A 27,687-nucleotide genomic window follows, 5' to 3' on the forward strand; every position below is an offset into this window, starting at 1 on the left:
TCATTTTTAACACCTGTTTCATCAACACATTTGCCTTTCTGTTCTTCAGGGATTCCAATGATTTTTTATATTGTTCCTCTTGAACTCATTCCATAGTTCTGTGGTATGCTGCTCATTTCTTTTTAAGCTATTTTCCACTTTCTCCTGCTAACCTAACAGCTCCATCCTCATCTTGGAGCTCCTTGATTTTTTGCTCAGCTTGTTATTCTGCTGTTCAAAGCTCCTACTGACTTTTTACCTACCATGTTCTTCTTTTCTGATTAATTTTTTCACTTGACTCTCATAGCTATTTCTAGTGCTATGCTATGTTGTTTCTTTCAACATTCTCATTATAGTGACACTAAGGACACCAAGAATTTACTGGTGTTATTTATGTCTCTGATGTTACTGTTTTTGCTCACTGAGCTTGGTGAGCTTCTACGTGTTTTCCCCATTGGTTTTCTTATATACTTGCTATGCTAGGGGTGAGTCTCTGTAGTTAACCATCTGGAAGATGTTCAGGGATTAAGCTAGATATTACTCTCTGTTTCTCTACCCGTCTTCACAGATGGAAGAATAACAATGAGCAGCATGTAATTTGTTGAGTAGATCTGTTGGGACCACATATGCCACCATGCTCTTCAGAAGCCATTGGTATGAGACCTAAATATGGCACAGATTGGGTGTGGAGGTTGCTGGGACCCACCTGGTAGGGAGGGTCTCTGCCTCCTGTTGTAGAACAGACCCAGCAGTTGATAACAGATGCAAGCCTCACCTGGGATGGTGGAGCAGCAAGCAGAAAATTAGGAAGACACTGTGATGTGGGCTCTTACTATGGTGTAGGTCCGGTGTGGACGCTGTTGGAACCCATCCAGTAGGGAAGATGAATTAAACATTAAAAAACAGCCCAGCTACACAACTGAACTTGATCAAACTGCCAAGCCAGCAAATTATTCTAGTTCTATAGCTCCTGGACCATGGGGCTACGCATGCCTCAAAATTTCATAGTGTTGCCGCCCAGATGAGATCTGGAGCAGCCGTGCACGACACGGCCCCTCTGCTCCTTAAAGGCTATGATCCGGGAGGTCTACTAACCCATTTTGGCACGCAGAGACTTCTAGAAATGCATCTAGACTGTGAGCTGAGCTACAATCCCACACCGCCGGGGAGGGGGAAGGATTCTCTCTCCCAACGCTTTCTTTCTACGAGAAAGATAGCAGCGGCAGCAGCAGCAGTGCCCATGTGGTGTCTGCCATTCCCTAGAACTCACAACCCAGAGGTACGAGCTTGTAGTGACCCGGCGCGCAAGAGATAGTGGGATGGGGGTGTTACCGACATGCTCTCCGCCCAGGTGAGATCCGGAGCAGCCACGCACAACAGGGCCCCTCTGCTCCTTAAAGACTATGATCTAGGAGGTCTACTAACCCATTTTGGCACCCAGAGACCTCTTATAGAAATGCATGTAGACTGTAAAGACTGTAAACTGAGCTAAAACAACAGAAATCCAAAACCTATAATCTTCATTCTCGGCAATGGAAAACAAACTATCAAATGATGCCTTTTCAGCAGGTTTGACTGTTGGGGGGAAAATTCCAAATAATAATAGTCAGTTCTCTGAAATATTGAATGTATTCTAAGTATAGAGAGAATAAAGCGAAGATGATTAGCCACTCAGATGCAGGGTGGGAGTGAGGGAGCTATATTGGGGTTCTTGGTGGGGGAACAGGTGCACTGGTGAAGGGATGGGGGTTTGATCACTATATGACTGAGACTTAAACCTGAAAGCTTTGTAACTTATGTCACGGTGATTCAATAAAATAAAAATTTAAAAAAAAGAAATATATTGAAACAAACAAAAAAAATCAAACAAAAAAAAATTTCATAGTATTGTCAGCCTAGTAGGATCACAGTAAATCTGACGGGAAAGTTGCAGAGAATACCACCATGCTCAAAGAGCCTAAACAATAATATAGAAGGCTCAATTAGCATTAAGATCAGCATGGCAGATCCTCAGACAATGACTTCAGTAACATCACTGTGAAATAAAACAATTATTCCAAACTGATTACTATCAATCGAGATTTGATAATTCCATTTGCCTTTGTGTTATAACAAGTAACATGAAATAATGTTTGTGCCTGCCACCAAGGGACAAACTGGGGTGGTGGTGGGAAACTGGGGACATTAGTGGAAGGTGGTGGGATTGGTATGGGAACAATTAAGGCCAAAAACAACTGTACTGTGAACAACTGGTAAATCACAGTACTATAATAAGATTTTTTAAAAAATAATTCTTTTTGAGATTCTGTTGTTTACAAACTATTAATAGTTTCTCATGTACATTCTTTACTGATCCTTCCATCTGACTTAACACAGCATAATATTCTTTATGTATACATTTTAGATGAGTGAATTGTATGGTGGGAATTATGAAAAAAAAAAACTTATTACAAAAATTCTCTTCTGAGATTCTTTTTTTTTTTTTTTTTTGCTTTTTTGGGTCACACCCAGCGATGCACAGGGGTCACTCCTGGCTCATGCACTCAGGAATTACTCCTGGCGGTGCTCGGGGGACCATATGGGATGCTGGGATTCGAACCCGGGTCGGCCGCGTGCAAGGCAAACGCCCTACCCGCTGTGCTATCACTCCAGCCCCTCTTCTGAGATTCTTTACCTGATAAATTACAAACCCTAATGTCACACAGCTCTTTTTATTTTTTATCTACACAGGACTTCTAAATATGCATTATTTTATGAGAGAATACAATGTTTCTGAGGGATGCCTAGATAGATCACCCTTGGCCCTAGAATAGAAGACGTCAGAGAAGGAAAAAATCAAGGGGTGAAGAAGAGATATATGGGAAGCAATGCCGAATAGGGATCAAGGGGATCCAAGTGCACTATAGAAGTGCACTCTTCTATAGAAGAGTGGTATAGCTAAATAACCAAACCACAGGGTCAGTAACACTGAAAACAAGAGATCCAAACTTCAACAACTAAACTTTTCCGTCTGCCAAGGTGTTGGGCTGGGGATGGAGAAAAGGGGGAAGGAATCTGGGAACCCTGGTAGATGGAAGAAGACACTGGTGGTGTGCTGAAACACAGTATGCCTAAAACCCAACTAGAAATCATTTTGTAAACTGTGTGCTACAATTTATAAATTATGAATTATATAACACTTGGTTATAGGAGATAAAAATTTATAAATTATAAATTTATAAAATTTATAAATTATGAATTATATAACACTTGGGTATAGGAGATAAAACATGTGTTGCATGTGGTTGTGGGATGTGACACTGGTCTGAATCCCTGGAACCACAAATGTCCCCTAAGCACCGTCAGGGGTCACTCCTAAGCACAGACTTAGAAAGAGCCTTCGAGCACTGCTGAGTATGACTCACACCACTGCCATCCCCCAAAATGACATAACACTTCCTTCAAAAGCTTTAATTTAAACCTGTGAAATTAACCTTACTTTTCCTTCTTGCCTTTCGGAACTTGACAGCAGCCAGATTTATTAAATTCATTCCATACAGATTGTAGTCAATGAAGAGTTGCAGGAGGTAGGGAATATGCGCTTCATGAGGCTGGTAAAACTTATTCATTATGGCTCCACTTTGTAAAAGTTCACATATCCTAAATTTAAAAAAAGTCATGTTACCTAAAATGTTAAGTAAAACCTAAAATTATGTTACCTAAAATGTTAAGTAAAAGTGGTTATACAGAGAATCACTGTATCATTGTCATCCTGTTTTTCATCGATTTGCTCAAGCGGGTACCAGTATCGTCTCCATTGTGAGATTTCTTGTTACTGTTTTTGGCATATCAAATATGCTATGGGTAGCTTGCCAGGCTCTGCTGTGCAGGCGAGATACTCTCTGTAGCTTGCTGGGCTCTCTGAGAGGGGCGGAGGAATCGAACCCGGGTTGGCCACATGCAAGGCAAATGCCCTACTCGATGTGCTATTGCTCTAGCCCATACAGAGAATAAAACAAGTTATTACAAAATGTTCACTTCAATTTTACTGAAAACAGACATTTTTTAAGAAATAAAATCAAAAGTTTATTTTGGGGGCCACACCTCACAGTGTTTAGGGATAACTCCTAATGGGCTCAGGTGGAGTGTTGGGAATAAAGACCTGGACGGCCGCATGCAAGGAAAGCACCCCACCAGCTGTACTATTGTTATGGTCCCAGAAATGAAATCTAAAGTTTAAAAATCAAGTTTTTGTTGCTTGCTTTTGGGTCACATCCAGTACTTAGAACCCAGGGGTCTCACACATGTAAGGTAACTAACTGCTCTACTACTGAGATACATGCCTGACCCCCAAATCAAGTTTTAAGTAAAGACATATGGACCAAAAGAAAATAACAGAACACTTCATAGATAAAAATATTTTAAAGCCAATTTAATAGTAACTATATTGAAAAAATTAAAATGTCAACAGGGTTTTAAAATGAGCCTTTTCAAAATTTAGAAAAAAGTTGTTAAAAGATTATCAGAAGTTCTTTTAAAAAGGGGGAAAGGATAGAGATCCTAAAGAGACATTTGAACTGTAGAATTTGCCTGAGAAGTAAACAGCACCAGGCTAGCTAGAAAATGTACAAGACTGAAAATGGAATAAGAAAAGGCATTGTGAAAAAAAAAATGTGTCGATTCAAATAAAGATAGGATATCAAAAGAAGATGAACAGAATAACAATTCTATTCATACAACAGAAGCAGCTAACATTTTCAGCACTATTTTTTAGACTCTAATTTTTCAAAACTGGGTTGCAACCCTATACAGAATGTGGAGCTGTAAAAATATTCATTAAAAAATTATTTAAGACTTACTATCAATATTTTGTCTATACATCTATTTTATATATATACCCAGGATTGTGTGAAAGTATCTTGAGCAAAAAAGAGGTCATAACTGCAAAAAAATCTAGAAGCCTTGTTCAGGATACCAGATTAAGTATTTTAAATGCTTCATCTCAAATATTCTTCACTGCAAGCTTACTGTACTACTATTCCCTTTATAAATAAAGCAACTATCCTGATTTAAAATGTTGCCCAATCCCAGCATCCCTAGGGCCCTAACTCTGCCCAAGCTGCTTGCTTCCACCCAGGTAAACAAATCTATCCTGTTCAACCCCAGTGCCAACTAGTCTGGTAGGTCCTGAGCATCCCTTGGGGCTTGATTGTGCCCTAACTGCCCACTGCTGCTGGAATACTGAACTACCAGCCAATTATGTGAGCTCTCTCTATTCTTCCAACCTCACATTGCAGACACCTATACCGGGTGGAAACCCACAAGCTTGGATATAATCCTTATGCTCCCCCTCCTAACCCCCCCCCCCCACCGCAACCTTATGGACACTGTGTGCGATTAGCATCCATTTCCAATCTCCACTCACCTATCAAAAAGGAAGACCCTCTTAGGGTGGTCATGGTGGTAAGAAACCATAGTCACACACTGTAGCTAGAGTAGTAGGGCCAATAATAGCATTGAAACTAGCCCAGTAATCCACAGCCACAAAATCACAAAATATAAATGTCCGTAAGTGGCTATTCTGAAAAGCTGCTTTGGTAACTAGAGATAAAAAGCTGTCTGGGATAACTGAATAATCAACAGAACTAGAGCTATGACTGAGTGAAGTACTCATCCAGTCTAACGTAAGCTACAGTTTACTCTGTAGTGGCTGTATCTTTCCTTTGCCTAAAATTACACTGGGAACTACAATTTCACCAAAAGTTTCCTTTTAGAACTTAACTAAATCACTATTTAGTACGTGGTAAAGAAAATCTTCTTGAAAAGTAGTGCTAAACTTCTCCGAGGAAACTTTTATCTCAGTTTGTCACCAGAGTGAAAAGCCCTTGTTTAGAACCCTAGAAAATTTTGAAAGTCTTTGTTCTTCCCTCCCTCAATAAGCTGTGTTCCAGAATTATTGATAGAATAAACAGACAAACTTACTGTGAACGGTGGTGGTGAACTAAATAAAAGAAAAACCCAGATATAAAGTTATGTTAATACCTAATAAAGAGTTACCAGAACTATGCTATACCAGAAACTCTCTTACTCTGGTCTAAAATTCTTGCTTTAAAACTAAACAACAAATTTCTCTTAATACTGAACATATGGTTTGGCTAGCAGGGCAGTAAGATGACGGAAAAGATAATTCATCTCTTCCTCTTTACTTTAACAAATTTTCTAAATCTAAGATGGAAAAGGAGCAAGCCTTCCTCGAGTTTAAACCATGAATCTCTCTTTCTTTTCACATATGTGTAATGTTATGATCTGTCTCTTTGAAAATGCTGAAAATTATGTATCTTTCTTTTAAGCTTTTATTATTAAAATATTTAATAAATAATTACTCAAATTTTATTTCATTTATCTTTTACCTTTTCACCATTGCAGGATTATAAAGATAGATCTTCATAAAGTGTCTCTCCTTCTCATGATAACCATAAAAAGGCCTGAAACAAAAGAAAATCCTCACTTAACATCATACCACTGTTTCTCCAAAATGACAACGTAAAAGTTAAATGATATACCCCAAAAAACAGGTTCTCAAATAAACTTTCAATCAACATCTACCAGAGTTGTTTCTTCTAATCAACAATATGCAAAATAATGTTAAAGAAAAAAGACATTATTTAAGGACCTTATGTATATAAATACATAGGCAGACACATGGTACATATTTCAGCAATTGATATGGGTAAATCTTATCTGCATGTTCAAACCAAATGAAGCCTGTGAAAACCGTGAAGACAGGAATTTAAGAAATTTTAAACAACTATGGATTTAGTTCAGGACTCTAATTATAATGAACTGGGGTTTTCTCAGGATATCATCTGGAAGAGGGAAAAGGAGAAGCAAAATATCATTTTGTGATTTTTGTATCATTTGTGGAAGATTTGAAACTATACTAGTACCTCTAATTCATAACATCATTTCCAGAGATGCTGGAATAAGAAAGTGTGTCGAAGAAATCAGAAGTGCTGTCTCTTCCAAAAGTTTGTCTGTAAATAAGTAGCTGGTTAAATCTCTTAAAAATTGGGTTAATCAGATGACTGGTTAAAGAAACTTTGGTACATCTATACAATGGAATACTATGCAGCTGTTAGAAAAGATGAAGTCATGAACTTAGCATATAAGTGGATCAACATGGAAAGTATCATGCTATGTGAAATGAGTCAGAAAGAGAGAGACAGACATAGAAAGATTGCGCTCATCTGTGCAATATAAAAATAACAGAACAGGAGACTAACACTCCAGAATAGCAGAAATAAGTACCAGCGGGTTTGCTCCATGGCTTGGAAGCCGGCCTCACATGCTGGGGGGAAAAGTCAGCTCAGATAGAGAAGGGAACACCAAGTAAAATGTGGGTGAGAATCCGCTCAGGGAAGGGAGCTGCATGCTAAAAGTAGACTATATATTTAACACGATGGCCATTCAATACCTACAAACCACAACACCCAAAAGGAGAGAGAACAAAAGGGAATGCCCTGCCACAGAGGTGGGGTGGGGTGGGGTTGGGGGATGGGATTGGGGGGTGGGAGGGATACTGGGTTCATCGGTGGTGAAGAATGGGCACTGGTGGAGGGATGGGTTCTCGAACACTGTATGACGGAAACACAAGCATGAAAATGTGTAAATCTGTAACTGTACCCTCACGGTGATTCACTAATAAAAAAAAATAAAACAAAACAACAAAAAAATTGGGTTAATCAATCATTTTTCCTTTGAAAATTAGTTCCCTTATGACAGACACTAGATAGAACTCACTCTAATTAAGATACTGGATCTCTTGTTTTGTGTGATAAAACAGTGGATAGAGGAGTAATCTAGTAGCAGAATCACTTATACTTTAATTCTTTCTCTCTCCTTCCTTCCTTCCTTCCTTCCTTCCTTCCTTCCTTCCTTCCTTCCTTCCTTCCTTCCTTCCTTCCTTCCTTCCTCCCTCCCTCCCTCTCTTTCTTTCCTTTCTTTCTTTCTTTCTTTCTTTCTTTCTTTCTTTCTTTCTTTCTTTCTTTCTTTCTTTCTTTCTTTCTTTCTTTCTTTCTTTCTTTTTCTTTCTTTCTTTTTTCTCTCTCTCTCTCTTTCTTTCCTTTTCTTTCTTTCTTTCTTTGGAGATGGGGGCTTGGGACCACACCTGCTGGTGCTTAGGGATTACTCCTAGCACTATGCTCAGGGATCATTCTTTGTAGTACCTGGGTAAGGAGAGTGGGGGGCACACATGTATGGTTCTGGTACTGGTGATCTATCTGGACCAGCCACATAAAAATGCAAGGCAAGCATTTTAATCTCTGTACTATCTGTCCAGCCCCAGATTTTTTGAATACATTCAAACTTTTTCCAAAAAGTTTTTTTCAATTCTCTAAGTCAAAGCTCTCTATGTAATTGCTCTATAGCAATTTTTATTCTAAAAAGTATAACTATTTACCAAGGTCTAAAATGTTCCTTATCTAGTCCTTGTCATCCACTTCAATCTTGTACCAAATCATTGTTCCTCATTTCTTCAGCTATTATAAACATCTTAGCTTCTCTAACAACTCTAATTTGCCATTCCCTCTGAGCTCTGCCTATTTTCTTTGCATGACTGGTTTTCAATGTTCATTTGTATCTCTTCTTGAACTCACCTCCTCAGATAGCTATTTTTGGGGTGGGAGGGGGGAGCTTTTGGGCTAAAGCCAGCAGTACTCAGGGGTGACTCCTCCTGGCTCTGTGCTAAGGAATCATTCCTGGTCATACTTGTGAGAACATACATGGTGGTGATGGGGATTGAACAGCGTGTAAGACAAACATCTTGGCCTCTGTACTGTCTATCTGGTTCTTTTTAAAAATAAGTGCCATTTCCCGACTAGTCTGATGCTTTCATCTTTTTTTAGTTGACATGCAGAAAGGGGTAAAAGACCTATTACCCCACAGCTTGGAAACTGGCCTCACATACTGGGGGAAAAGGCAGCTGAGATAGAGAAGGGAACACCTAGTAGAGAATGTTGGGAGGACTCACTCGGGTTGAAAGCTGCGTGCCAAAAGTAGACTACAGACCGAACATGGTGGCCACTCGATACCCCTATTGCAAACTACAACATCCAACAGGAGAGAGAACAAAAAGGAATGCCCTGCCGCAGAAACAGAGTGGGGTGGTGGGGGTTGGGATGGGGGTAGTGGGAGGGATACTGGGAACATTGGTGGAGGAGAATGGGCACTGGTGGAGGGACGTAAACAAAATGTAAACATGAAATTCATAAGTTTGTAACTGTACCTCATGGTGATTCACTAATAAAAATTAAAAATAAATAAATAAAAATAAATTAAAAAAAAGACTTATTACATGAATAATCTATTTAAAAAAAAATTAGGCCACACTTGGTTGTACTCAGGGTTAGCTCCTGGCTCTGCACTCAAGGATCCTTTCTGGCAGAGTTTAAGGGACCACAGGAGATGCCAGGAATCAAACCCAGATAGGCTGTATATGGAGGCAAATGGCTCTACATGCTGTACTTCCACTCAGCCCCAATAATCCTATTTTCATTGATAAAATTAAATAATTTACTCTTGTTGCTCTAAGATTTTTATGTATGTAGATGTAAGCTCAGATATAAGTTATTTCTATCCTAACATAAGGTAGGTAAGAGAACTCTGTATTAGTGTTATCTTTGCTTTGAATTCTTAGTGATCTTTAGGTTTTTACAAATAAATTTCATATAACTTTTAAACTACTCTGGGCACTGTCTGGTATACCTGTGGAGGTTCACCAGCACCACTGGCCTGAGCAATGTCACATCACTGGGCCCTAGCATTGAATTATCTAACCAAGTTCCCAAAGTTTCATTGAGAGTGAAACTCCAGGCTCCTTGAGCACTGCTTGGAAGTACCCTCCCCATCTCCCAAAATATACATGACTATCAAAACTTTAAATTCCACATAAATCCAAGGTTCTGCTTAACTATATAGCCCCAAAGTATACATCCTGGAATTTCTATAAATTTAGCTTTTTGTTCTTATTACATAATATCCTGCTGTTGGCTTTAGTTGATTTTGCCAATATAATTATTCAATAGGGAGACTCCTTAGGAGTGTCTGAATATATTTGTATATTTTAAAAATTATATCTGATAATTTTTAATATAACAATGAAAAGGAAAATAAGCACAAATAATTGAAAAATTTAGCTACCTTAGATGGATTTAGAATATTCTTTACATTTTCTAGAATTATGGTGAGCTGCAGGAATCCTTAGAATTATACTACCTCTTAACCCAGTCTCAAGGTAATGAATACAGGAAGATTAGAATTATTGGAATTCAACCTACAAATTTTAATTTGGTATTTAGATGAAACCCTGTCTACTATAAGCTCTGGATATTGGATATTAAAAGAGCAAAGGAATCACAGAAGCCAGAAAGTAAGGTAAGCAGAAAAGTAATCTAGGTAAGAAAAAAAAATGATAATAAAATAGGGGGAAAAAAGTGTCTGTCTTAGACTGAGTAGAACATCTTTTGCCCTTATGAATTCATACTTGTAACTCAAATGACTCAAAATATCTTCTTACCCACCAAAAACAGTAATACTGGTGACTATTCATTTCATTAGGCTAGTCAAAAAAAAATTTGAAATATGAGTTATTTCATTTCTCTTTTATATAGTATATAAAAATCAATATAAAAACTTTCAAGAAAGTTCTTAGAAATCATTAAGCAAAAAAATAATTACTGTATTTGTATAACCATGGATATAAACTTTGTTTTGGGGCCACACCAGGCACTGCTTACTCCAGCAAGGTTTGGGGGACCACATGGGATACTGGGGATTGAACCTATGTCAGCTGTGTGCAAGGCAAGTACCCTACCTCCTTGCTGCACTATATTCCAGCCTGATATGGCTATGAACTTTCACTTAAGAAATCTGTTCACTAAGTAACTACTGAGACATCTCTACTACATGTATAGCATACAAGATGAAGGGATATAATGATAAACAAGACAAACATGATACCTCTTCTCATGGAACTTCCAAGCTAGTGGGGAAAAAAAACAACAACATACTTTTGGGAGAAATTAAACAAAAAGCTTTAGATAATAGAAAAATAAATTCTACACAACAATGAACTTACATGTAGAATAACTTTAAGTAAGGAAGTCAGAGGATGAAAAAGTCAAGAAGGACTTAAAGAAGAAAGTAAAAGGCACCCCTTGGTGCCTTCAGTTATACCAGTAATGAGTGAGGGGGATAACCATATACCCCAAACACAGATTCAACACAATTGAAAACATGAGATCTAAGCAGCAACCACTGAAACTCTGTAATGTGCCTGTCAAGTTGACAGGTTGGGGTGGAGTCGGGGTTAGGATATGGAGGGAATCACGGAATACTGATGGAGGGAAGCTGACACTGATGGAGAAATTGGTGTTGAATTAATTTAAAATTAAATTTTTAATTAAAATTATTTAAATTTTAAATTAAAATTTAAAAAAATTTTAAATTTTTAAAAAGAGAACTTCAAGAATTTGTAGAAGGACAGAATTTTCATGAAAAGGAAGCTGCCTATATAAAGGTAGATATGAGCTTGGCATATCAGAGGAACCACAAAATGACTGGTGTTTCTGGAAGGAGCATATTAAATTAAATTAAGAGGTAGGCAGGGATCAGAAAAAAAATGTGTGGTTAGAAGTTTAAATGTATTCGGTAATATGAACTACTAAAAGACTTTAAATGGTTCTAAAAGAATCCAATATATATAAGAGTACTTTTACTACGCAAAGTAAAACAAGCCTATGAGGAGGCAGGGAATGGAGTTCTGTGGTAGAAAACATTCCTTGAATGTATAAAGTCCTGGGGTTACTCTCTCAATAGGAAGAGAGAAAAATAGGACAGATTTAAAATCTGCATTTAGAGTTCATAAAGACCTACCAAACTCAATGTGTTCCACTGTTGATTTGAGAATATATCTCAAGAAGTAGAGCAATATGGGAGGTCCTGGGTCGATGTATGGTAATCTATGTTCCACTACTATCTCACAATGCCAGCAGTGGTCTGGGACCTGAACACTGTCAGGTATAGCTGCTGCCACTTCCACCCCCTCAAAAAAGATCTACCATATGTTCTGTATCTCTCCTGCCAATCTGTTCAACCTAACTCTTTCAGACTTCCAGCAGCACAAATTCAACATTTTGCAGTCACCCTTGACTTCTCTCTCACAAGCATTAGTGTTATCTTGTTGACTCAAGTCTCAAAATAGATCTAGAAGCTCACCACTTTTCACTACTTCCATGGCATGTCTCTCCTCACTCAGATTAATGAAAAAGTACTATACTCTCCCTGATTATTTCCTTCTCCCCACTGCAATCTGCTATTTAAGCAGATGGGAGAGTAACTGAAATTTAAGAGACCATGGCTGTTCAAAATCATACAAAAGTGCAAAGTAAAAGCATACTGTAATGGATTTCAATCTTTAGCATGTCTTGGACTTATCAGAAAAGCTGGGGCGATAGTACAGTGGGTAGGGCACTTCCCTTGCATGGGGCTGATCCAGGTACAATCCGTGGTCAGTCCACACCAGAAGTAATCTCTGAATGAGGAACCAGGATTAACCCCTGAGCAATGCTAGGTGTACCCTCCCCCACCACCTCCCCCACACCCCCAATAAATAACAACCAAGTTTCTTAAAATACAAATTGCTGAGGTTTCTGACTGATCTGAAATAGGACCCAGAATGTATTTTTACCAAGTCTTTAGGTGTTAATTCTAGGTCTTTTAAATATTAGATGTCAAGATACACAAGAAAATTATTAGGGAGAAGACCAGTGAGAAAAAATAAGAAGGGACTCAGGAGAGAGTAGGACAACAAAACCTAGTTACAAGTTTGATCCCAAGTGAAGGAAAAATGGAATGGAGGGAAAAATCAGTATTAGTGTCTTCTTTTGTATAACAGTTCTGATGAAAAATACTGTTGATAAATCCTTAATGTTATTCACAAATATGTCTTCATTTATATGTTTACCATAGCTTAGGACAGGTTGGGAATGGCTTATAAAAAGTAGTTTCAAGGGATGGAGCGATAGCACAGTGGGTATGGCGTTTGCCTTGCACGCGGCTGACCCAGGTTCAATTCCCAGCATCCCATATGGTCCTCCGAGCACCACCAGGAGTAATTCCTGTGCATGAGCCAGGAGTAACCCCTGTGCATCACCAGGTGTGACCCAAAAAAGAAAAAAAAAAGTTACTTCAGATCTTATAGGTTAATGGAAAGAATTTTAGTACAGTAATTGGGACTACTGTTCGATATGCACTCCATATTTTGGAGATATGAGGAGTACTCCCATGGCCATTAAACCATATATAGCTAAAAGAACCCCTTTGGTGGCCCAGGAAACCAAAGTATGAAAGTCATACTTTGAAAACCATTACTTGCATGATCTCCATTATCTATTCTCTCTAACCTCATTTTGTTTTATTCTCCTTTACTTCCTCTATTTGAGCCACCTGGCCTCTTATGCTGTTCCTACCTTTCAGTATTTGTTTTACTGTCAGCAAAACCTTCCCAATTACCGTCTATAAATCATCACTAGTCTATTTTCTTATTCTTATTTGTTGTTCTACAGCACTAATTATCATCTAACAAATTTATTTTATGTTATATTTATTGCTTCTTTTTTGTTTCCCACTATCAGAACATACTCTCCATGGAAGCAGGAACTCTTTTTTTTGCTAAGCAACACCAATTGCCTAGACTAGTACCTATGTACAAAAAGGTTGCTCAATTTAACTACTGAATGAGATGTATTCTATAGTTCCAGGAAGCAGAAAAAGGTAAATAAAACTTAGTCAATCATTTTTCATCGTAATATAAATTAACTTTTAAAACAGTAAGAAATCTACTCAAGTCTACTGAACTGAATGCTAATTTAATACAGCAACAGAAATAAAAGTTCTAAAAGATGTTATATACTTACATTCCTGATACTAATGACACTTTGAACACATGTTGAGCAGTAGAAGATGGATTGCCTAAAGCCACATTAAGTGCTCTGTCGATACTGAACGCCATCTGAGAAAGATAGCTTTCTGGTTGCTGTCCATAACCATCATATGGCACATAGAGGTAAGGAAAGATGCCATGTAGATGAAGACATGTCTTCTGACCTAAAATGTAACACATTATAAAGTTTAGTCCTGAGATGCATTTAAAAATTTAATTATTACAAAGCTCAGAATTCAATTAAATATTCTAAAGACAACACAGCTTACCAAAGGATTGAAGAAAATTAACCAGCTAAAGCTACCAAGATTAAATACATTCATAATAAACATTTAGAAACATTATATAAATGTAATTGCTGAGTAGGATTTAATCATTTTGGTGAAAATATCTGGCCCTCTAAATCTAGTTTTGTGTACTTCACTGTACTACCCCATAAAACACTTGGCAAATGTTACAAAGCTTAATGAAAATTCACTAAATTTGACCAAAATAATTTCAGAAACAACACTCATCTAGGACACAGAAAAAAGAGAAAGCCAAAGTCGTTCACTGTGCAGAATTTTGCTATGAAGTAATACAGAGTAAAGACGGTAAAAAGGAAATTTTGCTATTAGGGGGAAAAGAAAACTCCTATAGATTGTGTTGGACCTTCAGGTTTTCTACACTGCATATTTGGCAGGGTGAGACGGGAAAGAACACAATGGGAGAGGAAAAATAAGCATGCACACTTTTTAGGAAGCCATTCTTGCACATTTTCTAGAAATTCATTCTATCAATCAAGATGCAGAAGTGGTAACTGTTAGTAATGCTAAGAACCCATAAAAAGAAATGCAACTGGAATATTTATGTACCCATATCAGGATTAACTAACAGTTAACATTAGAAAAAAAAGATGCATCATTACTCTCATCAATTTGGCAGGGTTATATGGAAATGGCTTCCTCCGAGTATTATTCCAAGGTTCTCCTTTGGAATATATCATTTGTCTAAAGCAGAGAGAAGAGGGACCAGAGAGATAGTACAGCAGGTAGGATGCCTGCCTTGCACGCAGCTGACCAGGGTTTGATTCCCGGCACTCCTGAGCCCACCAGGAATAATCCCTGAGCACAGAACCAAGAGTAAGCCAAGAGAACTGTCGGGTGTGGTCCAAAAATTAAACAAAAACCAGAGAGAAGACCAGCAGTAATGAAAGAACACATCCATGATTCTCATACTTTGACTCACAATCGCTGTACTGCCCTGCAAATACAATCCTCAGGCTTCTTCCCACTCACTCTACCTCACTGGGCATCCTCTGGAAGAAAAGTACTAAAAGATTTGTTTTGCTATATGTTTCCTATTTATATAAATGGTATACATTTCATAATCTAAAATTAGAATGACATGATATAGAAAATAGTTCAATATAAATATATGCATATTTATAATGTATAACACAAGCTTGTCTTATTTTAAAGATATAGTTACAAAAATTAAATAAATCTGTTAGTAAAGTATAGAAATACTGAAAAGATCAGTCAAACAGTGGATAAGAACTGTACATAAGAATGAGTGTTTAGATAATTAATCAATTTATGTATGATTTAGTGATGTTACTAAATATGTCTAGATATAACTCATGATATGGCCAAAAGCAATAGGGGTGGTCTGAGGATCTGACAAAAGTAGAAGAGCACATGCTATTCTGAGTTCAATTTCTAACATCATACGAGCCCTATTTTATGTATTTATTTAATTTTGGTATTAGGGTCACACCCAGCACTGCTCAGGGTTTACCTCTGGTGGGTTTGGGAGACCATTATGGTGTCAGGGATTGAACCCTGGCCAGACGTGTTCAAGGCAAGCAACTTGACCGATTTTCTATCTCTCCAGAACCCTGACCTCTATTTTAAAAAGATGCAATATGTATGCGAAACTGGAGGTGATTTGTAGGAAAAGATGTGAGTAGGCAGAGAATATTATCTTTTCAGTTGACATATCTAAGCCCAGTGATTACTGAGTTAAACCAATTGTTGAGGGAGGGAGCGGGGATGCCTAAGTGGTGCTGAGGAAGCAGGAGGCCACTTCTAGATATACATGTTCAATTGGGCCTGTGATTCAAAGCTAGGGCAGGATGAAGAGGTGCTGCTCAGGCTCTATGATGCAGGGACCACCAAAGCCACGTCAGTAGTGCTCTGAGATATCCAGGGCTATACCTAGCAATGTTCAGTGGCTTCCAGAGCTGCATTTAAAGCTTGGGAGGCAGCATGATGCCAAAATCAAACCTGAGTTGGGCACATGCCCAGCATTTACTTTAAAAAAAAAAATTAGTATTTCTAAATACAAACAATATTTTAAGTTCCCAAGACATTAATTTTACAGTTAACATATCTTACAATGCAATAAAATTTGACTTCTATTTAGTCTTTATAAACAGGGTGTTTACAAATTTCAAAAATTTACTAATCTTATGAAATAAGGACCTGAGAATTTATTTGTAGGCTTTGAAACTACAAAAACTTACGCTCCATGATTTAGGGGGAAAAGCAGAGACTGAACTAGTTTATAATATTTGTTTCTATAATTTAGAATTGCAAATATCACAAGGTCAACTTTCCCCAAGTTATGCAACTTATTAAGTAACTAAGTAGGGAACTGAACCAGTGCTCTATTTGATTATGCTGGATTAATTTATTTTTAAGAAAATATTGATTTGGGGCTGGAGCGATAGCATGGTGGGTAGGGCATTTGCCTTGCATGTGGCTGACCCAGGTTCGATTCCCAGCATCCCATATGGTCCCCTGAGCACTGCCAGGAATAATTCCTGAGTGCATAGTCAGGAGTAACCCCTGAGCATTGCTGGGTGTGACCCGAAAAGAAAAAAAAAAAGAAAAAAAGAGAAAATATTGGTTTTCTTAATTCTTAATTCCTCTATTCTTATTTTGTGTTATCGGGTTTTCCTATTTAACTGTAGTCTTTGGAAGTCAGTGATTTTTTTTTTGCATAACCATAATGTGCCCAGCATATAACATATGTATTTAATAAGTGGCTGTTAAATCAATAAACCCTCAGCATATTAGAATTGCTTATAAAGAAAGAAATTAAAACCTTTAAAAACTACAATAACGAATCTATGCAAACAGAGGGACCTTGACATAACTAAGGAAGCCATTAGGGTTACAGCGAGTCAGGAATCCCTGATTATTACACTTAACTACCTTGAATATCTTGCAATACTATGCATTACCACAGTGAATTGTACCAACAGAGATGTATCTCTTACTGACTCTTCAGCAGCTAGGGATAGTTCACTGCCTTATCACCCTTTCTCAGAATAACCTTTAGGAAAACAAATATAGCACAGAGAATTCTTGATATAGCACTAATGGTTCTAATTACAGAATAGTACACAGAAAACTAAATGATGAGAAACGAGACCAAAAAAAACTAAGAAACTTAATAAAGAAATGTATGAAAATGAATGAGTTAATTTTAATTTAGCAATAGTACACTTATTACTGCACAATTCTGTAATAGCATTGCTGTATCTTGACAAGATACAAACCATTTCTATTTATTTCCCCGAATCAATTTCACCCTATAAAATGCATGGAATCACATGATGCCCTTAGCAGTAAACTAATGCAACCATCCCCTTCAGTTAGGATTCAGTTTATAGATGAGAAAAAGCGGATATATGTTTAAGCATTAAATAGGTGGCTTCATCACATGCTAGGGGGAAAAAGCAGCTCAGATAGAGACAGGACCACCAAGCAAAGGGTGCTAGGTGGGCCCGCTAGGGATGGGAGATGCGGGCTGAAAACAGACTATAAACTGAACATGATACCTACTTAATACCTCTATAGCAAACCCCAACACCCAAAAGGAGTGAGAGAGCAAAAGGGAATGCCCTGCCACAGACGCGGGGTCAGGTGGAGGGGACAGGGTTGGGGGGGTGGGAGGGATGCTAGGACTATTGGTGGTGGAAAATGGGCACTGGTGAAAGGATGGATACTCGATCATTGTATGACCGAAATACAAGCATGGAAGTTTGTAAGTCTGTAACTTTATCTCATGGGATTCACTAATAAAATTTTTTTTAAAAAATAAGTGGCATCAGGGCTGAGAAGATAGCTCAAAGAGCTGGAGCATATGCTTTACTTGCAGGAGGCACAGGTTTGTGCGCGAGTGCGCGCGTGCGCACGCGCACACACACACACACACACACAATCACTCACAGGTTTGAGCGCGCGCGCACACACACACACACTCCCTTCACCCCCCTCTCCACTTTGTCCAACATAACTGGGAAAATCAGCTCCATCTCTCATTTAAAAAGGTCTAGAAGTAGGTAGCTGACTTTTAGGGACCAACTTTTTTTCAACATCTAATTAGTGGCCTAATTTGGAGGAACCTGTGGCTTCAGAGACTTTTCTCATAAACTCTCAGAAGATATACACACACAGGATTCTTTTAAGAATATCTTATTATTTTTCCACTTCAATTTTGTCCTTTATTTTGTAAAAACTTTTAGGCACCGTGATTTACAGTTCTGTTCATGATCAACCTTTATGCATACAACATTCTGATATCAAACCTCCACCAAAGTGGTCCCAATATGAAATCTCTAATCCCGTGTACCCACCCCTGTCATGATAAGTTTAATAAATACTGCTTTAAGGGGATGGAGAGATAAACAGGAAAGGTACAGCAGAGCAGGTAGGGTGTTTGCCTTGCATGCAGTCCACCCAAGCACCCCATATGACGCCCTGAGCGCCATTAGGAGTAATCCCTGAGCAGAGAGCCTGGAAAAAGCCCTGAGTACTGCTAAGAGTGGACTCCAAACTAAAAAAGATTGCTTCAAATTAGTTCAAGTTATGATATCTACATCACTGTATCACTGTCATCTGTTGTTCGTTGATTTACTTGAGGAAGCACCAGTAACGTCTCTATTACACTCAGCCCTGAGATTTTAGCATCCTCTCCTCACTCGTTTTTCCCAACGATGGGAGGCTCATTCACAGTCAGGGGAATGAGACCTATTGTTACTGTTTTTGGCATATAGAATACGCCACGGGTAGCTTGCCAGGCTCTGCCATGCGGGCGGGATACTCTCGGTAGCTTGCTGGGCTCTCCGAGAGGTATGCATATATCTTTTACTGTATTTTGGGATATGAATACACCATGGGGAGCTTGCAAGGCTCTCCCATAAGGGCAACAGACTCTTGGTAGCTTCTCAGGTTCTTCAAGAGGGAGAACAAAGCTATTACATGTCCGGGAGCTTGGTCTTATAGTTTCTGGATGTTGGCCGTTGGTGGGATTACATGGTACCTGGGGCAATTTGTGGGTGTGGCTGCCAAGCTACTAGAAAATGGGGGGTCTGGCTGGAGATGGCCCAGTCCTTCTATATATCTATATATTTTATCTACGTATAGATATCTACATATTTTACTAAATTATTTGAAATTCTTTGAAAATTTAGGATACTAGCTATTTTTGGTTAAATGTTGAACTGATTTTTAAAATCTCCATTTTTCTAGAGGTACCTTCTTATAGTCTCATCAAACTGAATTAAGGCATCTAGTAGGACTAAAAATTATCTTTTAGGAGAATAAGCTTGTACAGACAGGTTTCAAAAATTTTGAGAATGAACTTCGCCTATTCAGAAACCACAATAAGGCTGTTCCAGTAATGCTCTATGGACACTTGTTACAGTGCAGCTGTTTCATATGCTGGTATATACACCTTTCCATAAATATTCTTGGTATCTAAAGACACAATGGCACAAATCTGTGAACTGGTTACTTTCTTTTTTTTTTTTTTTAAAATTTATTTATTTTTAATTAGAGAATCACCGTGAGGGTACAGTTACAGATTTATACACTTTTGTGCTTATACTTCCCTCATACAAAGTTCGGGAACCCATCCCTTCACCAGTGCCCATTCTCCACCACCCGTAAACCCAGTGTCCCTCCCACCCTCCCCAATCCCATCTCCCCCCCACCCCACCCTGCCACTGTGGCAAGGCATTCCCTTCTGTTCTCTCTCTCTAATTAGCTGTTGTGGTTTGCAATAAAGGTGTTGAGTGGCCGCTGTGCTCAGTCTCTAGCCCTCATTCAGCCCGCAACTCCCTTCCCCCACATGGCCTTCGACTACAATGTAGTTGGTGATCGCTTCTCTGAGTTGACCTTTCCCCGGAACGTGAGGCCAGCCTCGAAGCCATGGAGTCAACCTCCTGGTACTTATTTCTACAGTTCTTGGGTGTTAGTCTCCCACTCTGTTATTCTATATACCATAGATGAGTGCAATCTTTCTATGTCTGTCTCTCTCTTTCTGACTCATTTCACTCAGCATGAAACTTTTCATGCCCATCCACTTAACTACAAAATTCTTGACCTCCTTTTTTCTAACAGCTGCATAGTATTCCATTGTATAGATGTACCAAAGTTTCCTCAACCAGTCATCCGTTCTGGGGCATTCGGGTTTTTTCCAGATTCTGGCTATTGTAAACAGTGCTGCGATGAACATACATGTGCAGATGTTGTTTCGATTGTACTTTTTTGCCTCTCTGGGATATATTCCCAGCAGTGGTATTGCTGGGTCAAATGGGAATTCAATATCTAATTTTTTGAGAGTCGTCCAAATTGTTTTCCAGAAGGGCTGAACCAGTCGGCATTCCCACCAGCAGTGAAGAAGGGTCCCTTTCTCCCCACATCCTCTCCAACAGCGGTTGCTTTTGTTCTTTTGGATGTGTGCTAGTCTCTGTGGTGTGAGGTGGTATCTCATGGTTGTTTTGATCTGCATCTCTCTGATGATTAGTGATGCAGAGCACTTTTTCATGTGCCTTTTGGCCATTCGTATTTCTTCCTTGGTAAAGTTTCTGTTCATTTCTTCACCCCATTTTTTGATGGGGAACTGGTTACTTTCAACTGATGTAAACAGGATTTCTCTAAAGCAATAGCCAGTATTTAAATTAAAATGTAATTTTTCCATATTTCCTTCTATATTTTAATGCCTAGATTTGGTCTCTTAATTAAACTGTACTTCTAGATGCTAAAGAGCTAGTACAACAGATAAACTAGTTGTCCTGCTAGAAGCTGACCAGGGTTCAATCCTTGGTAACACATGTGGTCCCCTGAACCTGTCATTAGTGATACCTGAGCTCAGAGCCAGGAGTAAGTCCTAAGCACAGCTGAGTGTAACCCCAAACACAAAAATAAATGGTGCCTCTAGAATCTTATTTTTAGCAAAGTTACATATCTTATTAACTTTTGATCAACAGAATGACTAATTCCAGAATCTGGGCTTTTTTCCCCCTATAAATAGGAACTATTTTAGAATTTGTAAGATATACAACCACTTAACAATGCTGTTATACCTTGAAAGTTGTTACATAACAGCAATTAAGTGAATGGGTATGGATATGTTCCAATTGACAAGAACAGGCAATAAAAGGGATTTGGTCCATAGGTAACCTTCATCATCCAGAACAGAAAAATGTAATGGCTTTTTTTTTTTTGGAGGATGGCGGGGGGTGGGGGGAGAGGGAGGAATGGGGACAATACCAGGGATGAAACAAATGTTTCATGTAAGTAAGGCATTCTATACCTAATGCCGTATCCATCTCTAATCCATTTCTTTTCTTTTCTTTTATAGTGTCCAGAATCAAACCCAGTTCTCATACATGCAAGGCAAGTGGTCTATTACTAAGCTACATCCTAGATTCTTAACTTTAAAACGAAAATTACAGCAAGTTAGCAACCACAATCAAAATCATATTGGCTTAACAGTATCTTAAGAAACGGCAAGAAATGACTATATATAATTTGCAAGTCCCAACTCCATCTTTCAAAACCCAAAATCTGCACCTCATTTTCAATCTTACAGATTTAAAAAAAAATCTTGTATGTGATGAACAGGAAATTTGTTTTTTTTTTATATCTTCTTTTCCTTTAAATTTTGTATGACAATAATTAACTCAATCTATTTCCTGCAGTTTTTGTTTTTAAAGTTCCATCTTTCTTTTCTAAAGTTTAATCTTTCTTTCCGTTGCCCATAAAAACCTGAAATAAAATGCTTCAGTCACAGAAACTAATTGATGTATCACCTATTTGGTTTTTCTTTTTAATTTTATTTTACCCACCATGATTTACAGTACATGGTTTACAGCAATGATAGGGCTTCATATACTGAGCATTCCAATACTACCCCCTCCAACAGTATCCAAACCCTCCATCAAGACTCTCTCCTCTGGACTTCCCATCATCTAAACTCAGGTCTGTAGATCAGCTCAGATACTGTTGCTTTAGGCCATTATTCCTTTTATAGTGCTTCTTTATAGCCCACACATGAGAATTATTCTACATCTGTCCCTCTCCTTCTGTCTGTCTTTAATCAGCATGATAGCCCAGAGTTCCATCTATATATCAGAAAATTGCATGGTTTCATCTTTTCTTATAGCTGAATAATGTATAAAAATTGTGTATCTGTACCACAATTTCTTTATCCAGTCATGTTTTCAGAAACTTGGGTTGCTTTACAGCACTTGTGAATAGTGCTATACTGAACACAGAAGTGCAAATGTCTTTTTTAAGTGGAGTTTTTTTGGCCCTGGGGGTAGATGCCCAAAAGTGGAATTACTGAGTCACATGGAGCTAAATTGTCAGGCTTTTGAGAAGTGTTCATAATGCTTTCAAAAACGGCTGAACTAGGTGACATTCCCACCCCCAGTGCAAAAGGTCTCCTTTCCTCTCATATCCAACTTTTACTTTGCAATGTGTGCCAGTTTCACTGGTCTGAGGTGGTATCTCATTGAGCTGCACTTCCCTGATGATCAGTGATGCAAAGCATTTTTTCATTTACTAGTGGCCATCTATATGTCTTCCTTGAGAAAGTTTCTGTTACTTTCTTCTCCCCATCTGTCAAAAGGGTTGACTTATTTTCTTCTTGTTAAATTTTATGAGTGTTTTACGTATCTCGGATTTTAACCCATTGTCAGATTAGTGGACAAATATCTTCTCCCAGTCTGTGGGCTATCTTTTCATTTTGGCCATCACTTCTTCTGTGTCACAGAAGTTTTCTTAATTTGGTATGATCCCATTTATTTATCTGTTTCCAACTGCTTGGTCAACAGCAGCGTCATTAAAGATGCCTCTAGATTCAATATCATAAAGGGTTCTGCATACATTTTCCTCAATATAATTTATGGATTCAGATCTCTTATCAAGGCCTTTAACCATTTTTAGTTGATTTTTGTGTGTGGTGTGAAAATAGGGGTCTGAGTTTTTCAACACCATTACAGAGGCTGGCTTTCCAAGCTCTATTTCATACTCTAAGCTCCTCTGTTGAATATAAGCTGTCCACATACCTGCAGATATGTCCCTAGGCTCTGGATTGTATTCCACTGATCTGAGAGCCTGGCTTTATTCCAGACGACCAGGGTATCTTCATTACTATAGCTTAACAGTTTAATTAAAAGGTGCAGAAAAGTCCCCTCTGGCCCCCATATTTTTCCTAGGATTGCTTTGCCTATTTAGAGGGATTTACTATTTCATATAAATTTCAAACAGTTTTTGGTCTATGGATTTTGGGGGGTGGGGGAGGAGAGGAGGGGTTGGGTCACACCTGGCAGTGCTGAGTTTACTCCTAGCTCTGTGCTCAGGGTACCATACGTGGTGCTGGGAATCAAACCCAGTTGGCAGAGTGCATGGCAAAGCACCCCACCTGCTCTACTATAGCACTACCAAAAAAGAAAAAAGCACTAAAACAGAAATTTCTGGTCAATTATTAATCAAGTTAGATGCTCTACTATTCAAAAAAACAAACAAAAAAAACAGAGGACATACAGAATCAGTTTGAGAAAGCTCCTATAGAAACAAAGAGCAACACTAATATCAAAGTAAAAACAAATCCTTAGCATATGAAGGACATAATTTTCCATTACTGCCATATTATTTTAATTGTCTAGCTCACCCAAAAAATACCAAGACAAACAATAAAATAGGAAAGTACAGCCTAGATGTAGGAATAACTGTCATCAATAAAACTATCCTTCAAGAAGTATAGAAGTTGGGGTTGTAGCAATAATACAAAAGGTAGGACACTTGGTTTGCATGTGACTGACCCAGGTTATATCCTTGGCTTCCCATGGTCCCTGAGCATCATGAGAACTAATTCCTAGGTGCAGAACCATGAGTAAACCCTAAGCACCACTGAGTGTGGCCCCAAAATAAAGAAACAAAAAACAAACAAAAAGAAGTCCAGATGTTGGCTCTACTAGACAGAGTTTCAAACAGCTATCATAAGTATTTCGAGGAACTGAAAAAAAAAAAAAGTCTAAAGAATAAAGGAGAATCCGGTATCATCTTATAGAGCAGAGATCCCTAAACTTACTGGGCCTACCTCCTTTTTTAGAAATCAACAACAAATCACTCAGTAACCCCCTGGAAATCTACCTTAATCTTTATTTTTTTATTTTTTTGCTTTTTGGGTCACACTTGGCGATGCACAGAGGTCACTCCTGGCTCTGCACTCAGGACTCACTCCTGGTGGTGCTTGGAGGACCATATGGGATGCTGGGATTCAAACCCAGGTTGGCTGTGTGCAAGGCAAACGCCCTACCCGCTGTGCTATCACTCCAGCCTCCTACTTTAATCTTTAGACAGACAAGTCCTAAATTCATTTGCCCCCAAGGTCATTCCAACCCTCCTAGATAGCACCAGTGCCTCACTCCCACCCCTGGAAGGTGGGAGGGGTGGTATCACCCTCCTTGGGAAAAAATGTAGAGAATTAAAGATACAAATTAGTAATTTAAAAGCCTTGCACTGCAAAACATACAAAAATGAAAATCTTACTACACAGTCAGCAACATATCTGAACTGAAAAAAATCAATAAATTTGAACACAGAAAGAAGGAAAAAAATAAATTTGAACATGGGTAAATTGAGATTCTCATAATGGAGGAACATAAAGAATGAAGAAAGATTAGCAGAGTCTCAAGAGATCTGTGGGACTCAATCAACCAACCAACGGACACTTACATAACTCACAAAAGAAACAGTGAGGGGAAAAAAAGAGATGGAAAAATAACTGAAAAAATGATGACCTAAAGCTTCCTAAATTGATATTCATCTGCATATCAAACTAAGCTCAACAACCCCAAACATGAAAAACTAGAATTCAGTCATACCTGGATATAAAGTCAAACTGTCATAAGATGAAAAGAAAATCTTGAAAGCAGCTCCCACCCAACCAAAAAAGGCAATAAATTGTGTATAAAGTTTCCCAGTAAAACAGAACAGCTCATGGAGGGAAAAAACTCACAAAACCCTTTTAGAAATGATTCCCCAAAAGTTTTAAATTCTCATTATAATCTGATCTGAGCTTCATTGGGGCAGTTTTTCAGCTTCACCTTTCCTATCAGTTTCTGCCTAATCACATTCTAATTTTTGGTAAGGTATTATTCTCTCCAGTCATCAGGGCACTGGATTACTCTCTGTGACCTGCATTCTAAGAAATATTGATTCCCCTAATTTTAATAAATCCCTACTAAGAATCTTCCAGTTTAATTTGTCTCCTAACATTCAGGTTGAAATATTTAAATTGGAATTATTTACATATGTCAAATAATAGGCTCTATTATTAGGGCTATTTTCTTCCTAGGACTTTTTTGCATGTAGGGTTTTCTAAATTAAATTACATGGGCGTCCAAAATGACCTAATATTTGACACTAAATATACGATAGTTTTATTTTTAAAAAAGGTACAAGGAAATTAGCTATTTGGCTTAGAATGTCTAATAAGCACACCTGTGACACAATTTAAAAGAAAAACCAAAATTGCCTGTAATACCAGTGTTTAAATTCTATTTCTTTTTTGCAGGAGGAGAAAGGAAGACACCTATGGTGATCACGGGGTCACTCCTAATGACGCTTAGGGGTCCATATGTGGTGCTGGAGATAAAATCAGAATCAGTTGCATGTAAGTCAAGCACCTTAATACCTGTACTATCTATCCTGCCCTCGTCCATTTTTTTTTTTTTTGCTTAGATTTTGGACTTATCATTTGTTTAGAACATTATGGAAAAGTAAAAGATTTATCTTTACAACTCTATATGTGTTAAATATCATACTCCCTCTATCGAAGTTCTAGTGCTATCCTACGTACACCATCCCCTCCTCTTTCCACCCATCCACCTCTTTTCCTTTGGCCTAAGAGTATAGCTTTCACCGATCTTAGGAGTTAGTTTTACTGTTTCTTACCAGGTCATCTGCTTTAAAAATTGATGTTCTATGAGTGAAACCATTTAGTAATTGTCTTTCACTTTTTAATTAATTTTACTGAGCTTATCACTTCAAAGTGCATCATTTTTGGGGCCAGAGAATATTACATCAAATAAGGAGCTTGCATTCCACATGGCCTACCTGGATTCAATCCCTGACACCACAGTGACGAGTAAGGACTATATAGTCACCAGGAGTAAGCCCTGGGCACTGCCAGGTGTGACTACAAAACAAAGTAAACAAACAAACAAAAGATGCATTTATTTTGTTCCAAAGAACACATTTTTATTTTTATATTGTTAAGATCAATATTCTATTGAATATATGCATCACAGCTCTTTTATTTTTCCCTTTCCACTTCATTGTTAGTATAATATTTGGGGATCATACACTTAGTTGCAGTGCTAGTATGCATTTCACTGATGCACTGGAGATCACATACTTGTGCAAAAAGTCCCTAGAGTGGTGCCAGGGATCAAACTCATAGCCCCAAACCCGCAAGACTGAGCCATACTCAGGACCTACATCAGTTCCTCCTTCCCTCTCTTTATTTCTTTCAGAGTAAGAGAAAATGTTTAATAATAACAAGTAGACTTCTGTATTGAGAAACCCGCCCACATGGTTTTCAGACATGCCTGAAAAACCTTTAGGTAAGAGAATATTGGCAGGAGCAAGAGAAGGTTGGTTAAGGTGATTACAAAAAAGCCTGGTAAAAGGTTTTCAGATTTAAATTGTGCCTTCTCCCATACACTAAGGGAGATACCTGAAAGAGTGCTCTTCCTCTAGACATGTAAGTCTTTTTCAAAAGCAACCTCCTCCCAGCCTTCAAAGTTCCTCTCAAGGAATAACCACAGCTTCTTTATCCAGTCACCTACTAGGTCGATCTAATATTTTGGCTATTGTGAATAGCAGTGCATGAAAAATAAGGGTGCAAACACATATCTTTTTGAGCAAATGTTTTCATAAAAGAGTTACTAGTTTTTATTTTGGTCAATTTGTTCTGGTTGGGAGGTAACTTCAAATTTCTTTCACGTCTAAGGAGAAACCACAAGTGCTGTGTTCTTTTGAAATATCTGCATTATTCTTTGAACACTTTATTTTCTGGAGTTTTAAGTGTTTCAAGAGCATGTTGTACTATCTTGTACTCCTTTAGGATATAACTGATCATGAAATAGGATGTAACTGATCATGAAATCAGTTATATCTTAAAGGAAGGAAGGTCTTGGCTCCTTTAGGATATTAGTGGAGAATTTTCTTCAGAAATCTAGATCTGGAGGAAGCAAAATGTGCTTGCTGCTTTGGTAGTATCTGACTTCTAGGATCTCCAAGACACAGAACTAAAAAATGTATTTATACACACACTCCTATATTTCTAATCTACCTCTCCACCCAGCCCCCTTATCTCTATTTTATAAAAACTGAGTTCACACAGATACTTTCAATTTCAACCCAACAAATCAGACATTC

General features: G+C 38.2%; 1 protein-coding gene across 4 annotated transcripts in view; it reads right to left on the minus strand.

The window, feature by feature from the left end:
• REV3L (REV3 like, DNA directed polymerase zeta catalytic subunit) overlaps positions 1-27,687 on the minus strand; it is a 194,816-nt gene that overhangs the window by 118,430 nt on the left and 48,699 nt on the right. For all 4 annotated transcript variants that reach the window (XR_008629742.1, XM_055134574.1, XM_055134573.1 and 1 more), the window contains exons 2-4: positions 13,932-14,121; positions 6,369-6,443; positions 3,458-3,618 (exon numbers count right to left, since the gene is read on the minus strand). Coding sequence is in view for 3 of the 4 variants with exons in the window: in XM_055134574.1 (XP_054990549.1) it covers positions 3,458-3,618; positions 6,369-6,443; positions 13,932-14,121 (426 nt within the window). In the remaining variant the exon portion in view is untranslated. The remainder of the gene's footprint in view (positions 1-3,457; positions 3,619-6,368; positions 6,444-13,931; positions 14,122-27,687) is intronic.

This window comes from Sorex araneus, chromosome 4, assembly GCF_027595985.1.
Source record: "Sorex araneus isolate mSorAra2 chromosome 4, mSorAra2.pri, whole genome shotgun sequence".
In the NCBI taxonomy this organism is placed as follows: domain Eukaryota; kingdom Metazoa; phylum Chordata; class Mammalia; order Eulipotyphla; family Soricidae; genus Sorex; species Sorex araneus.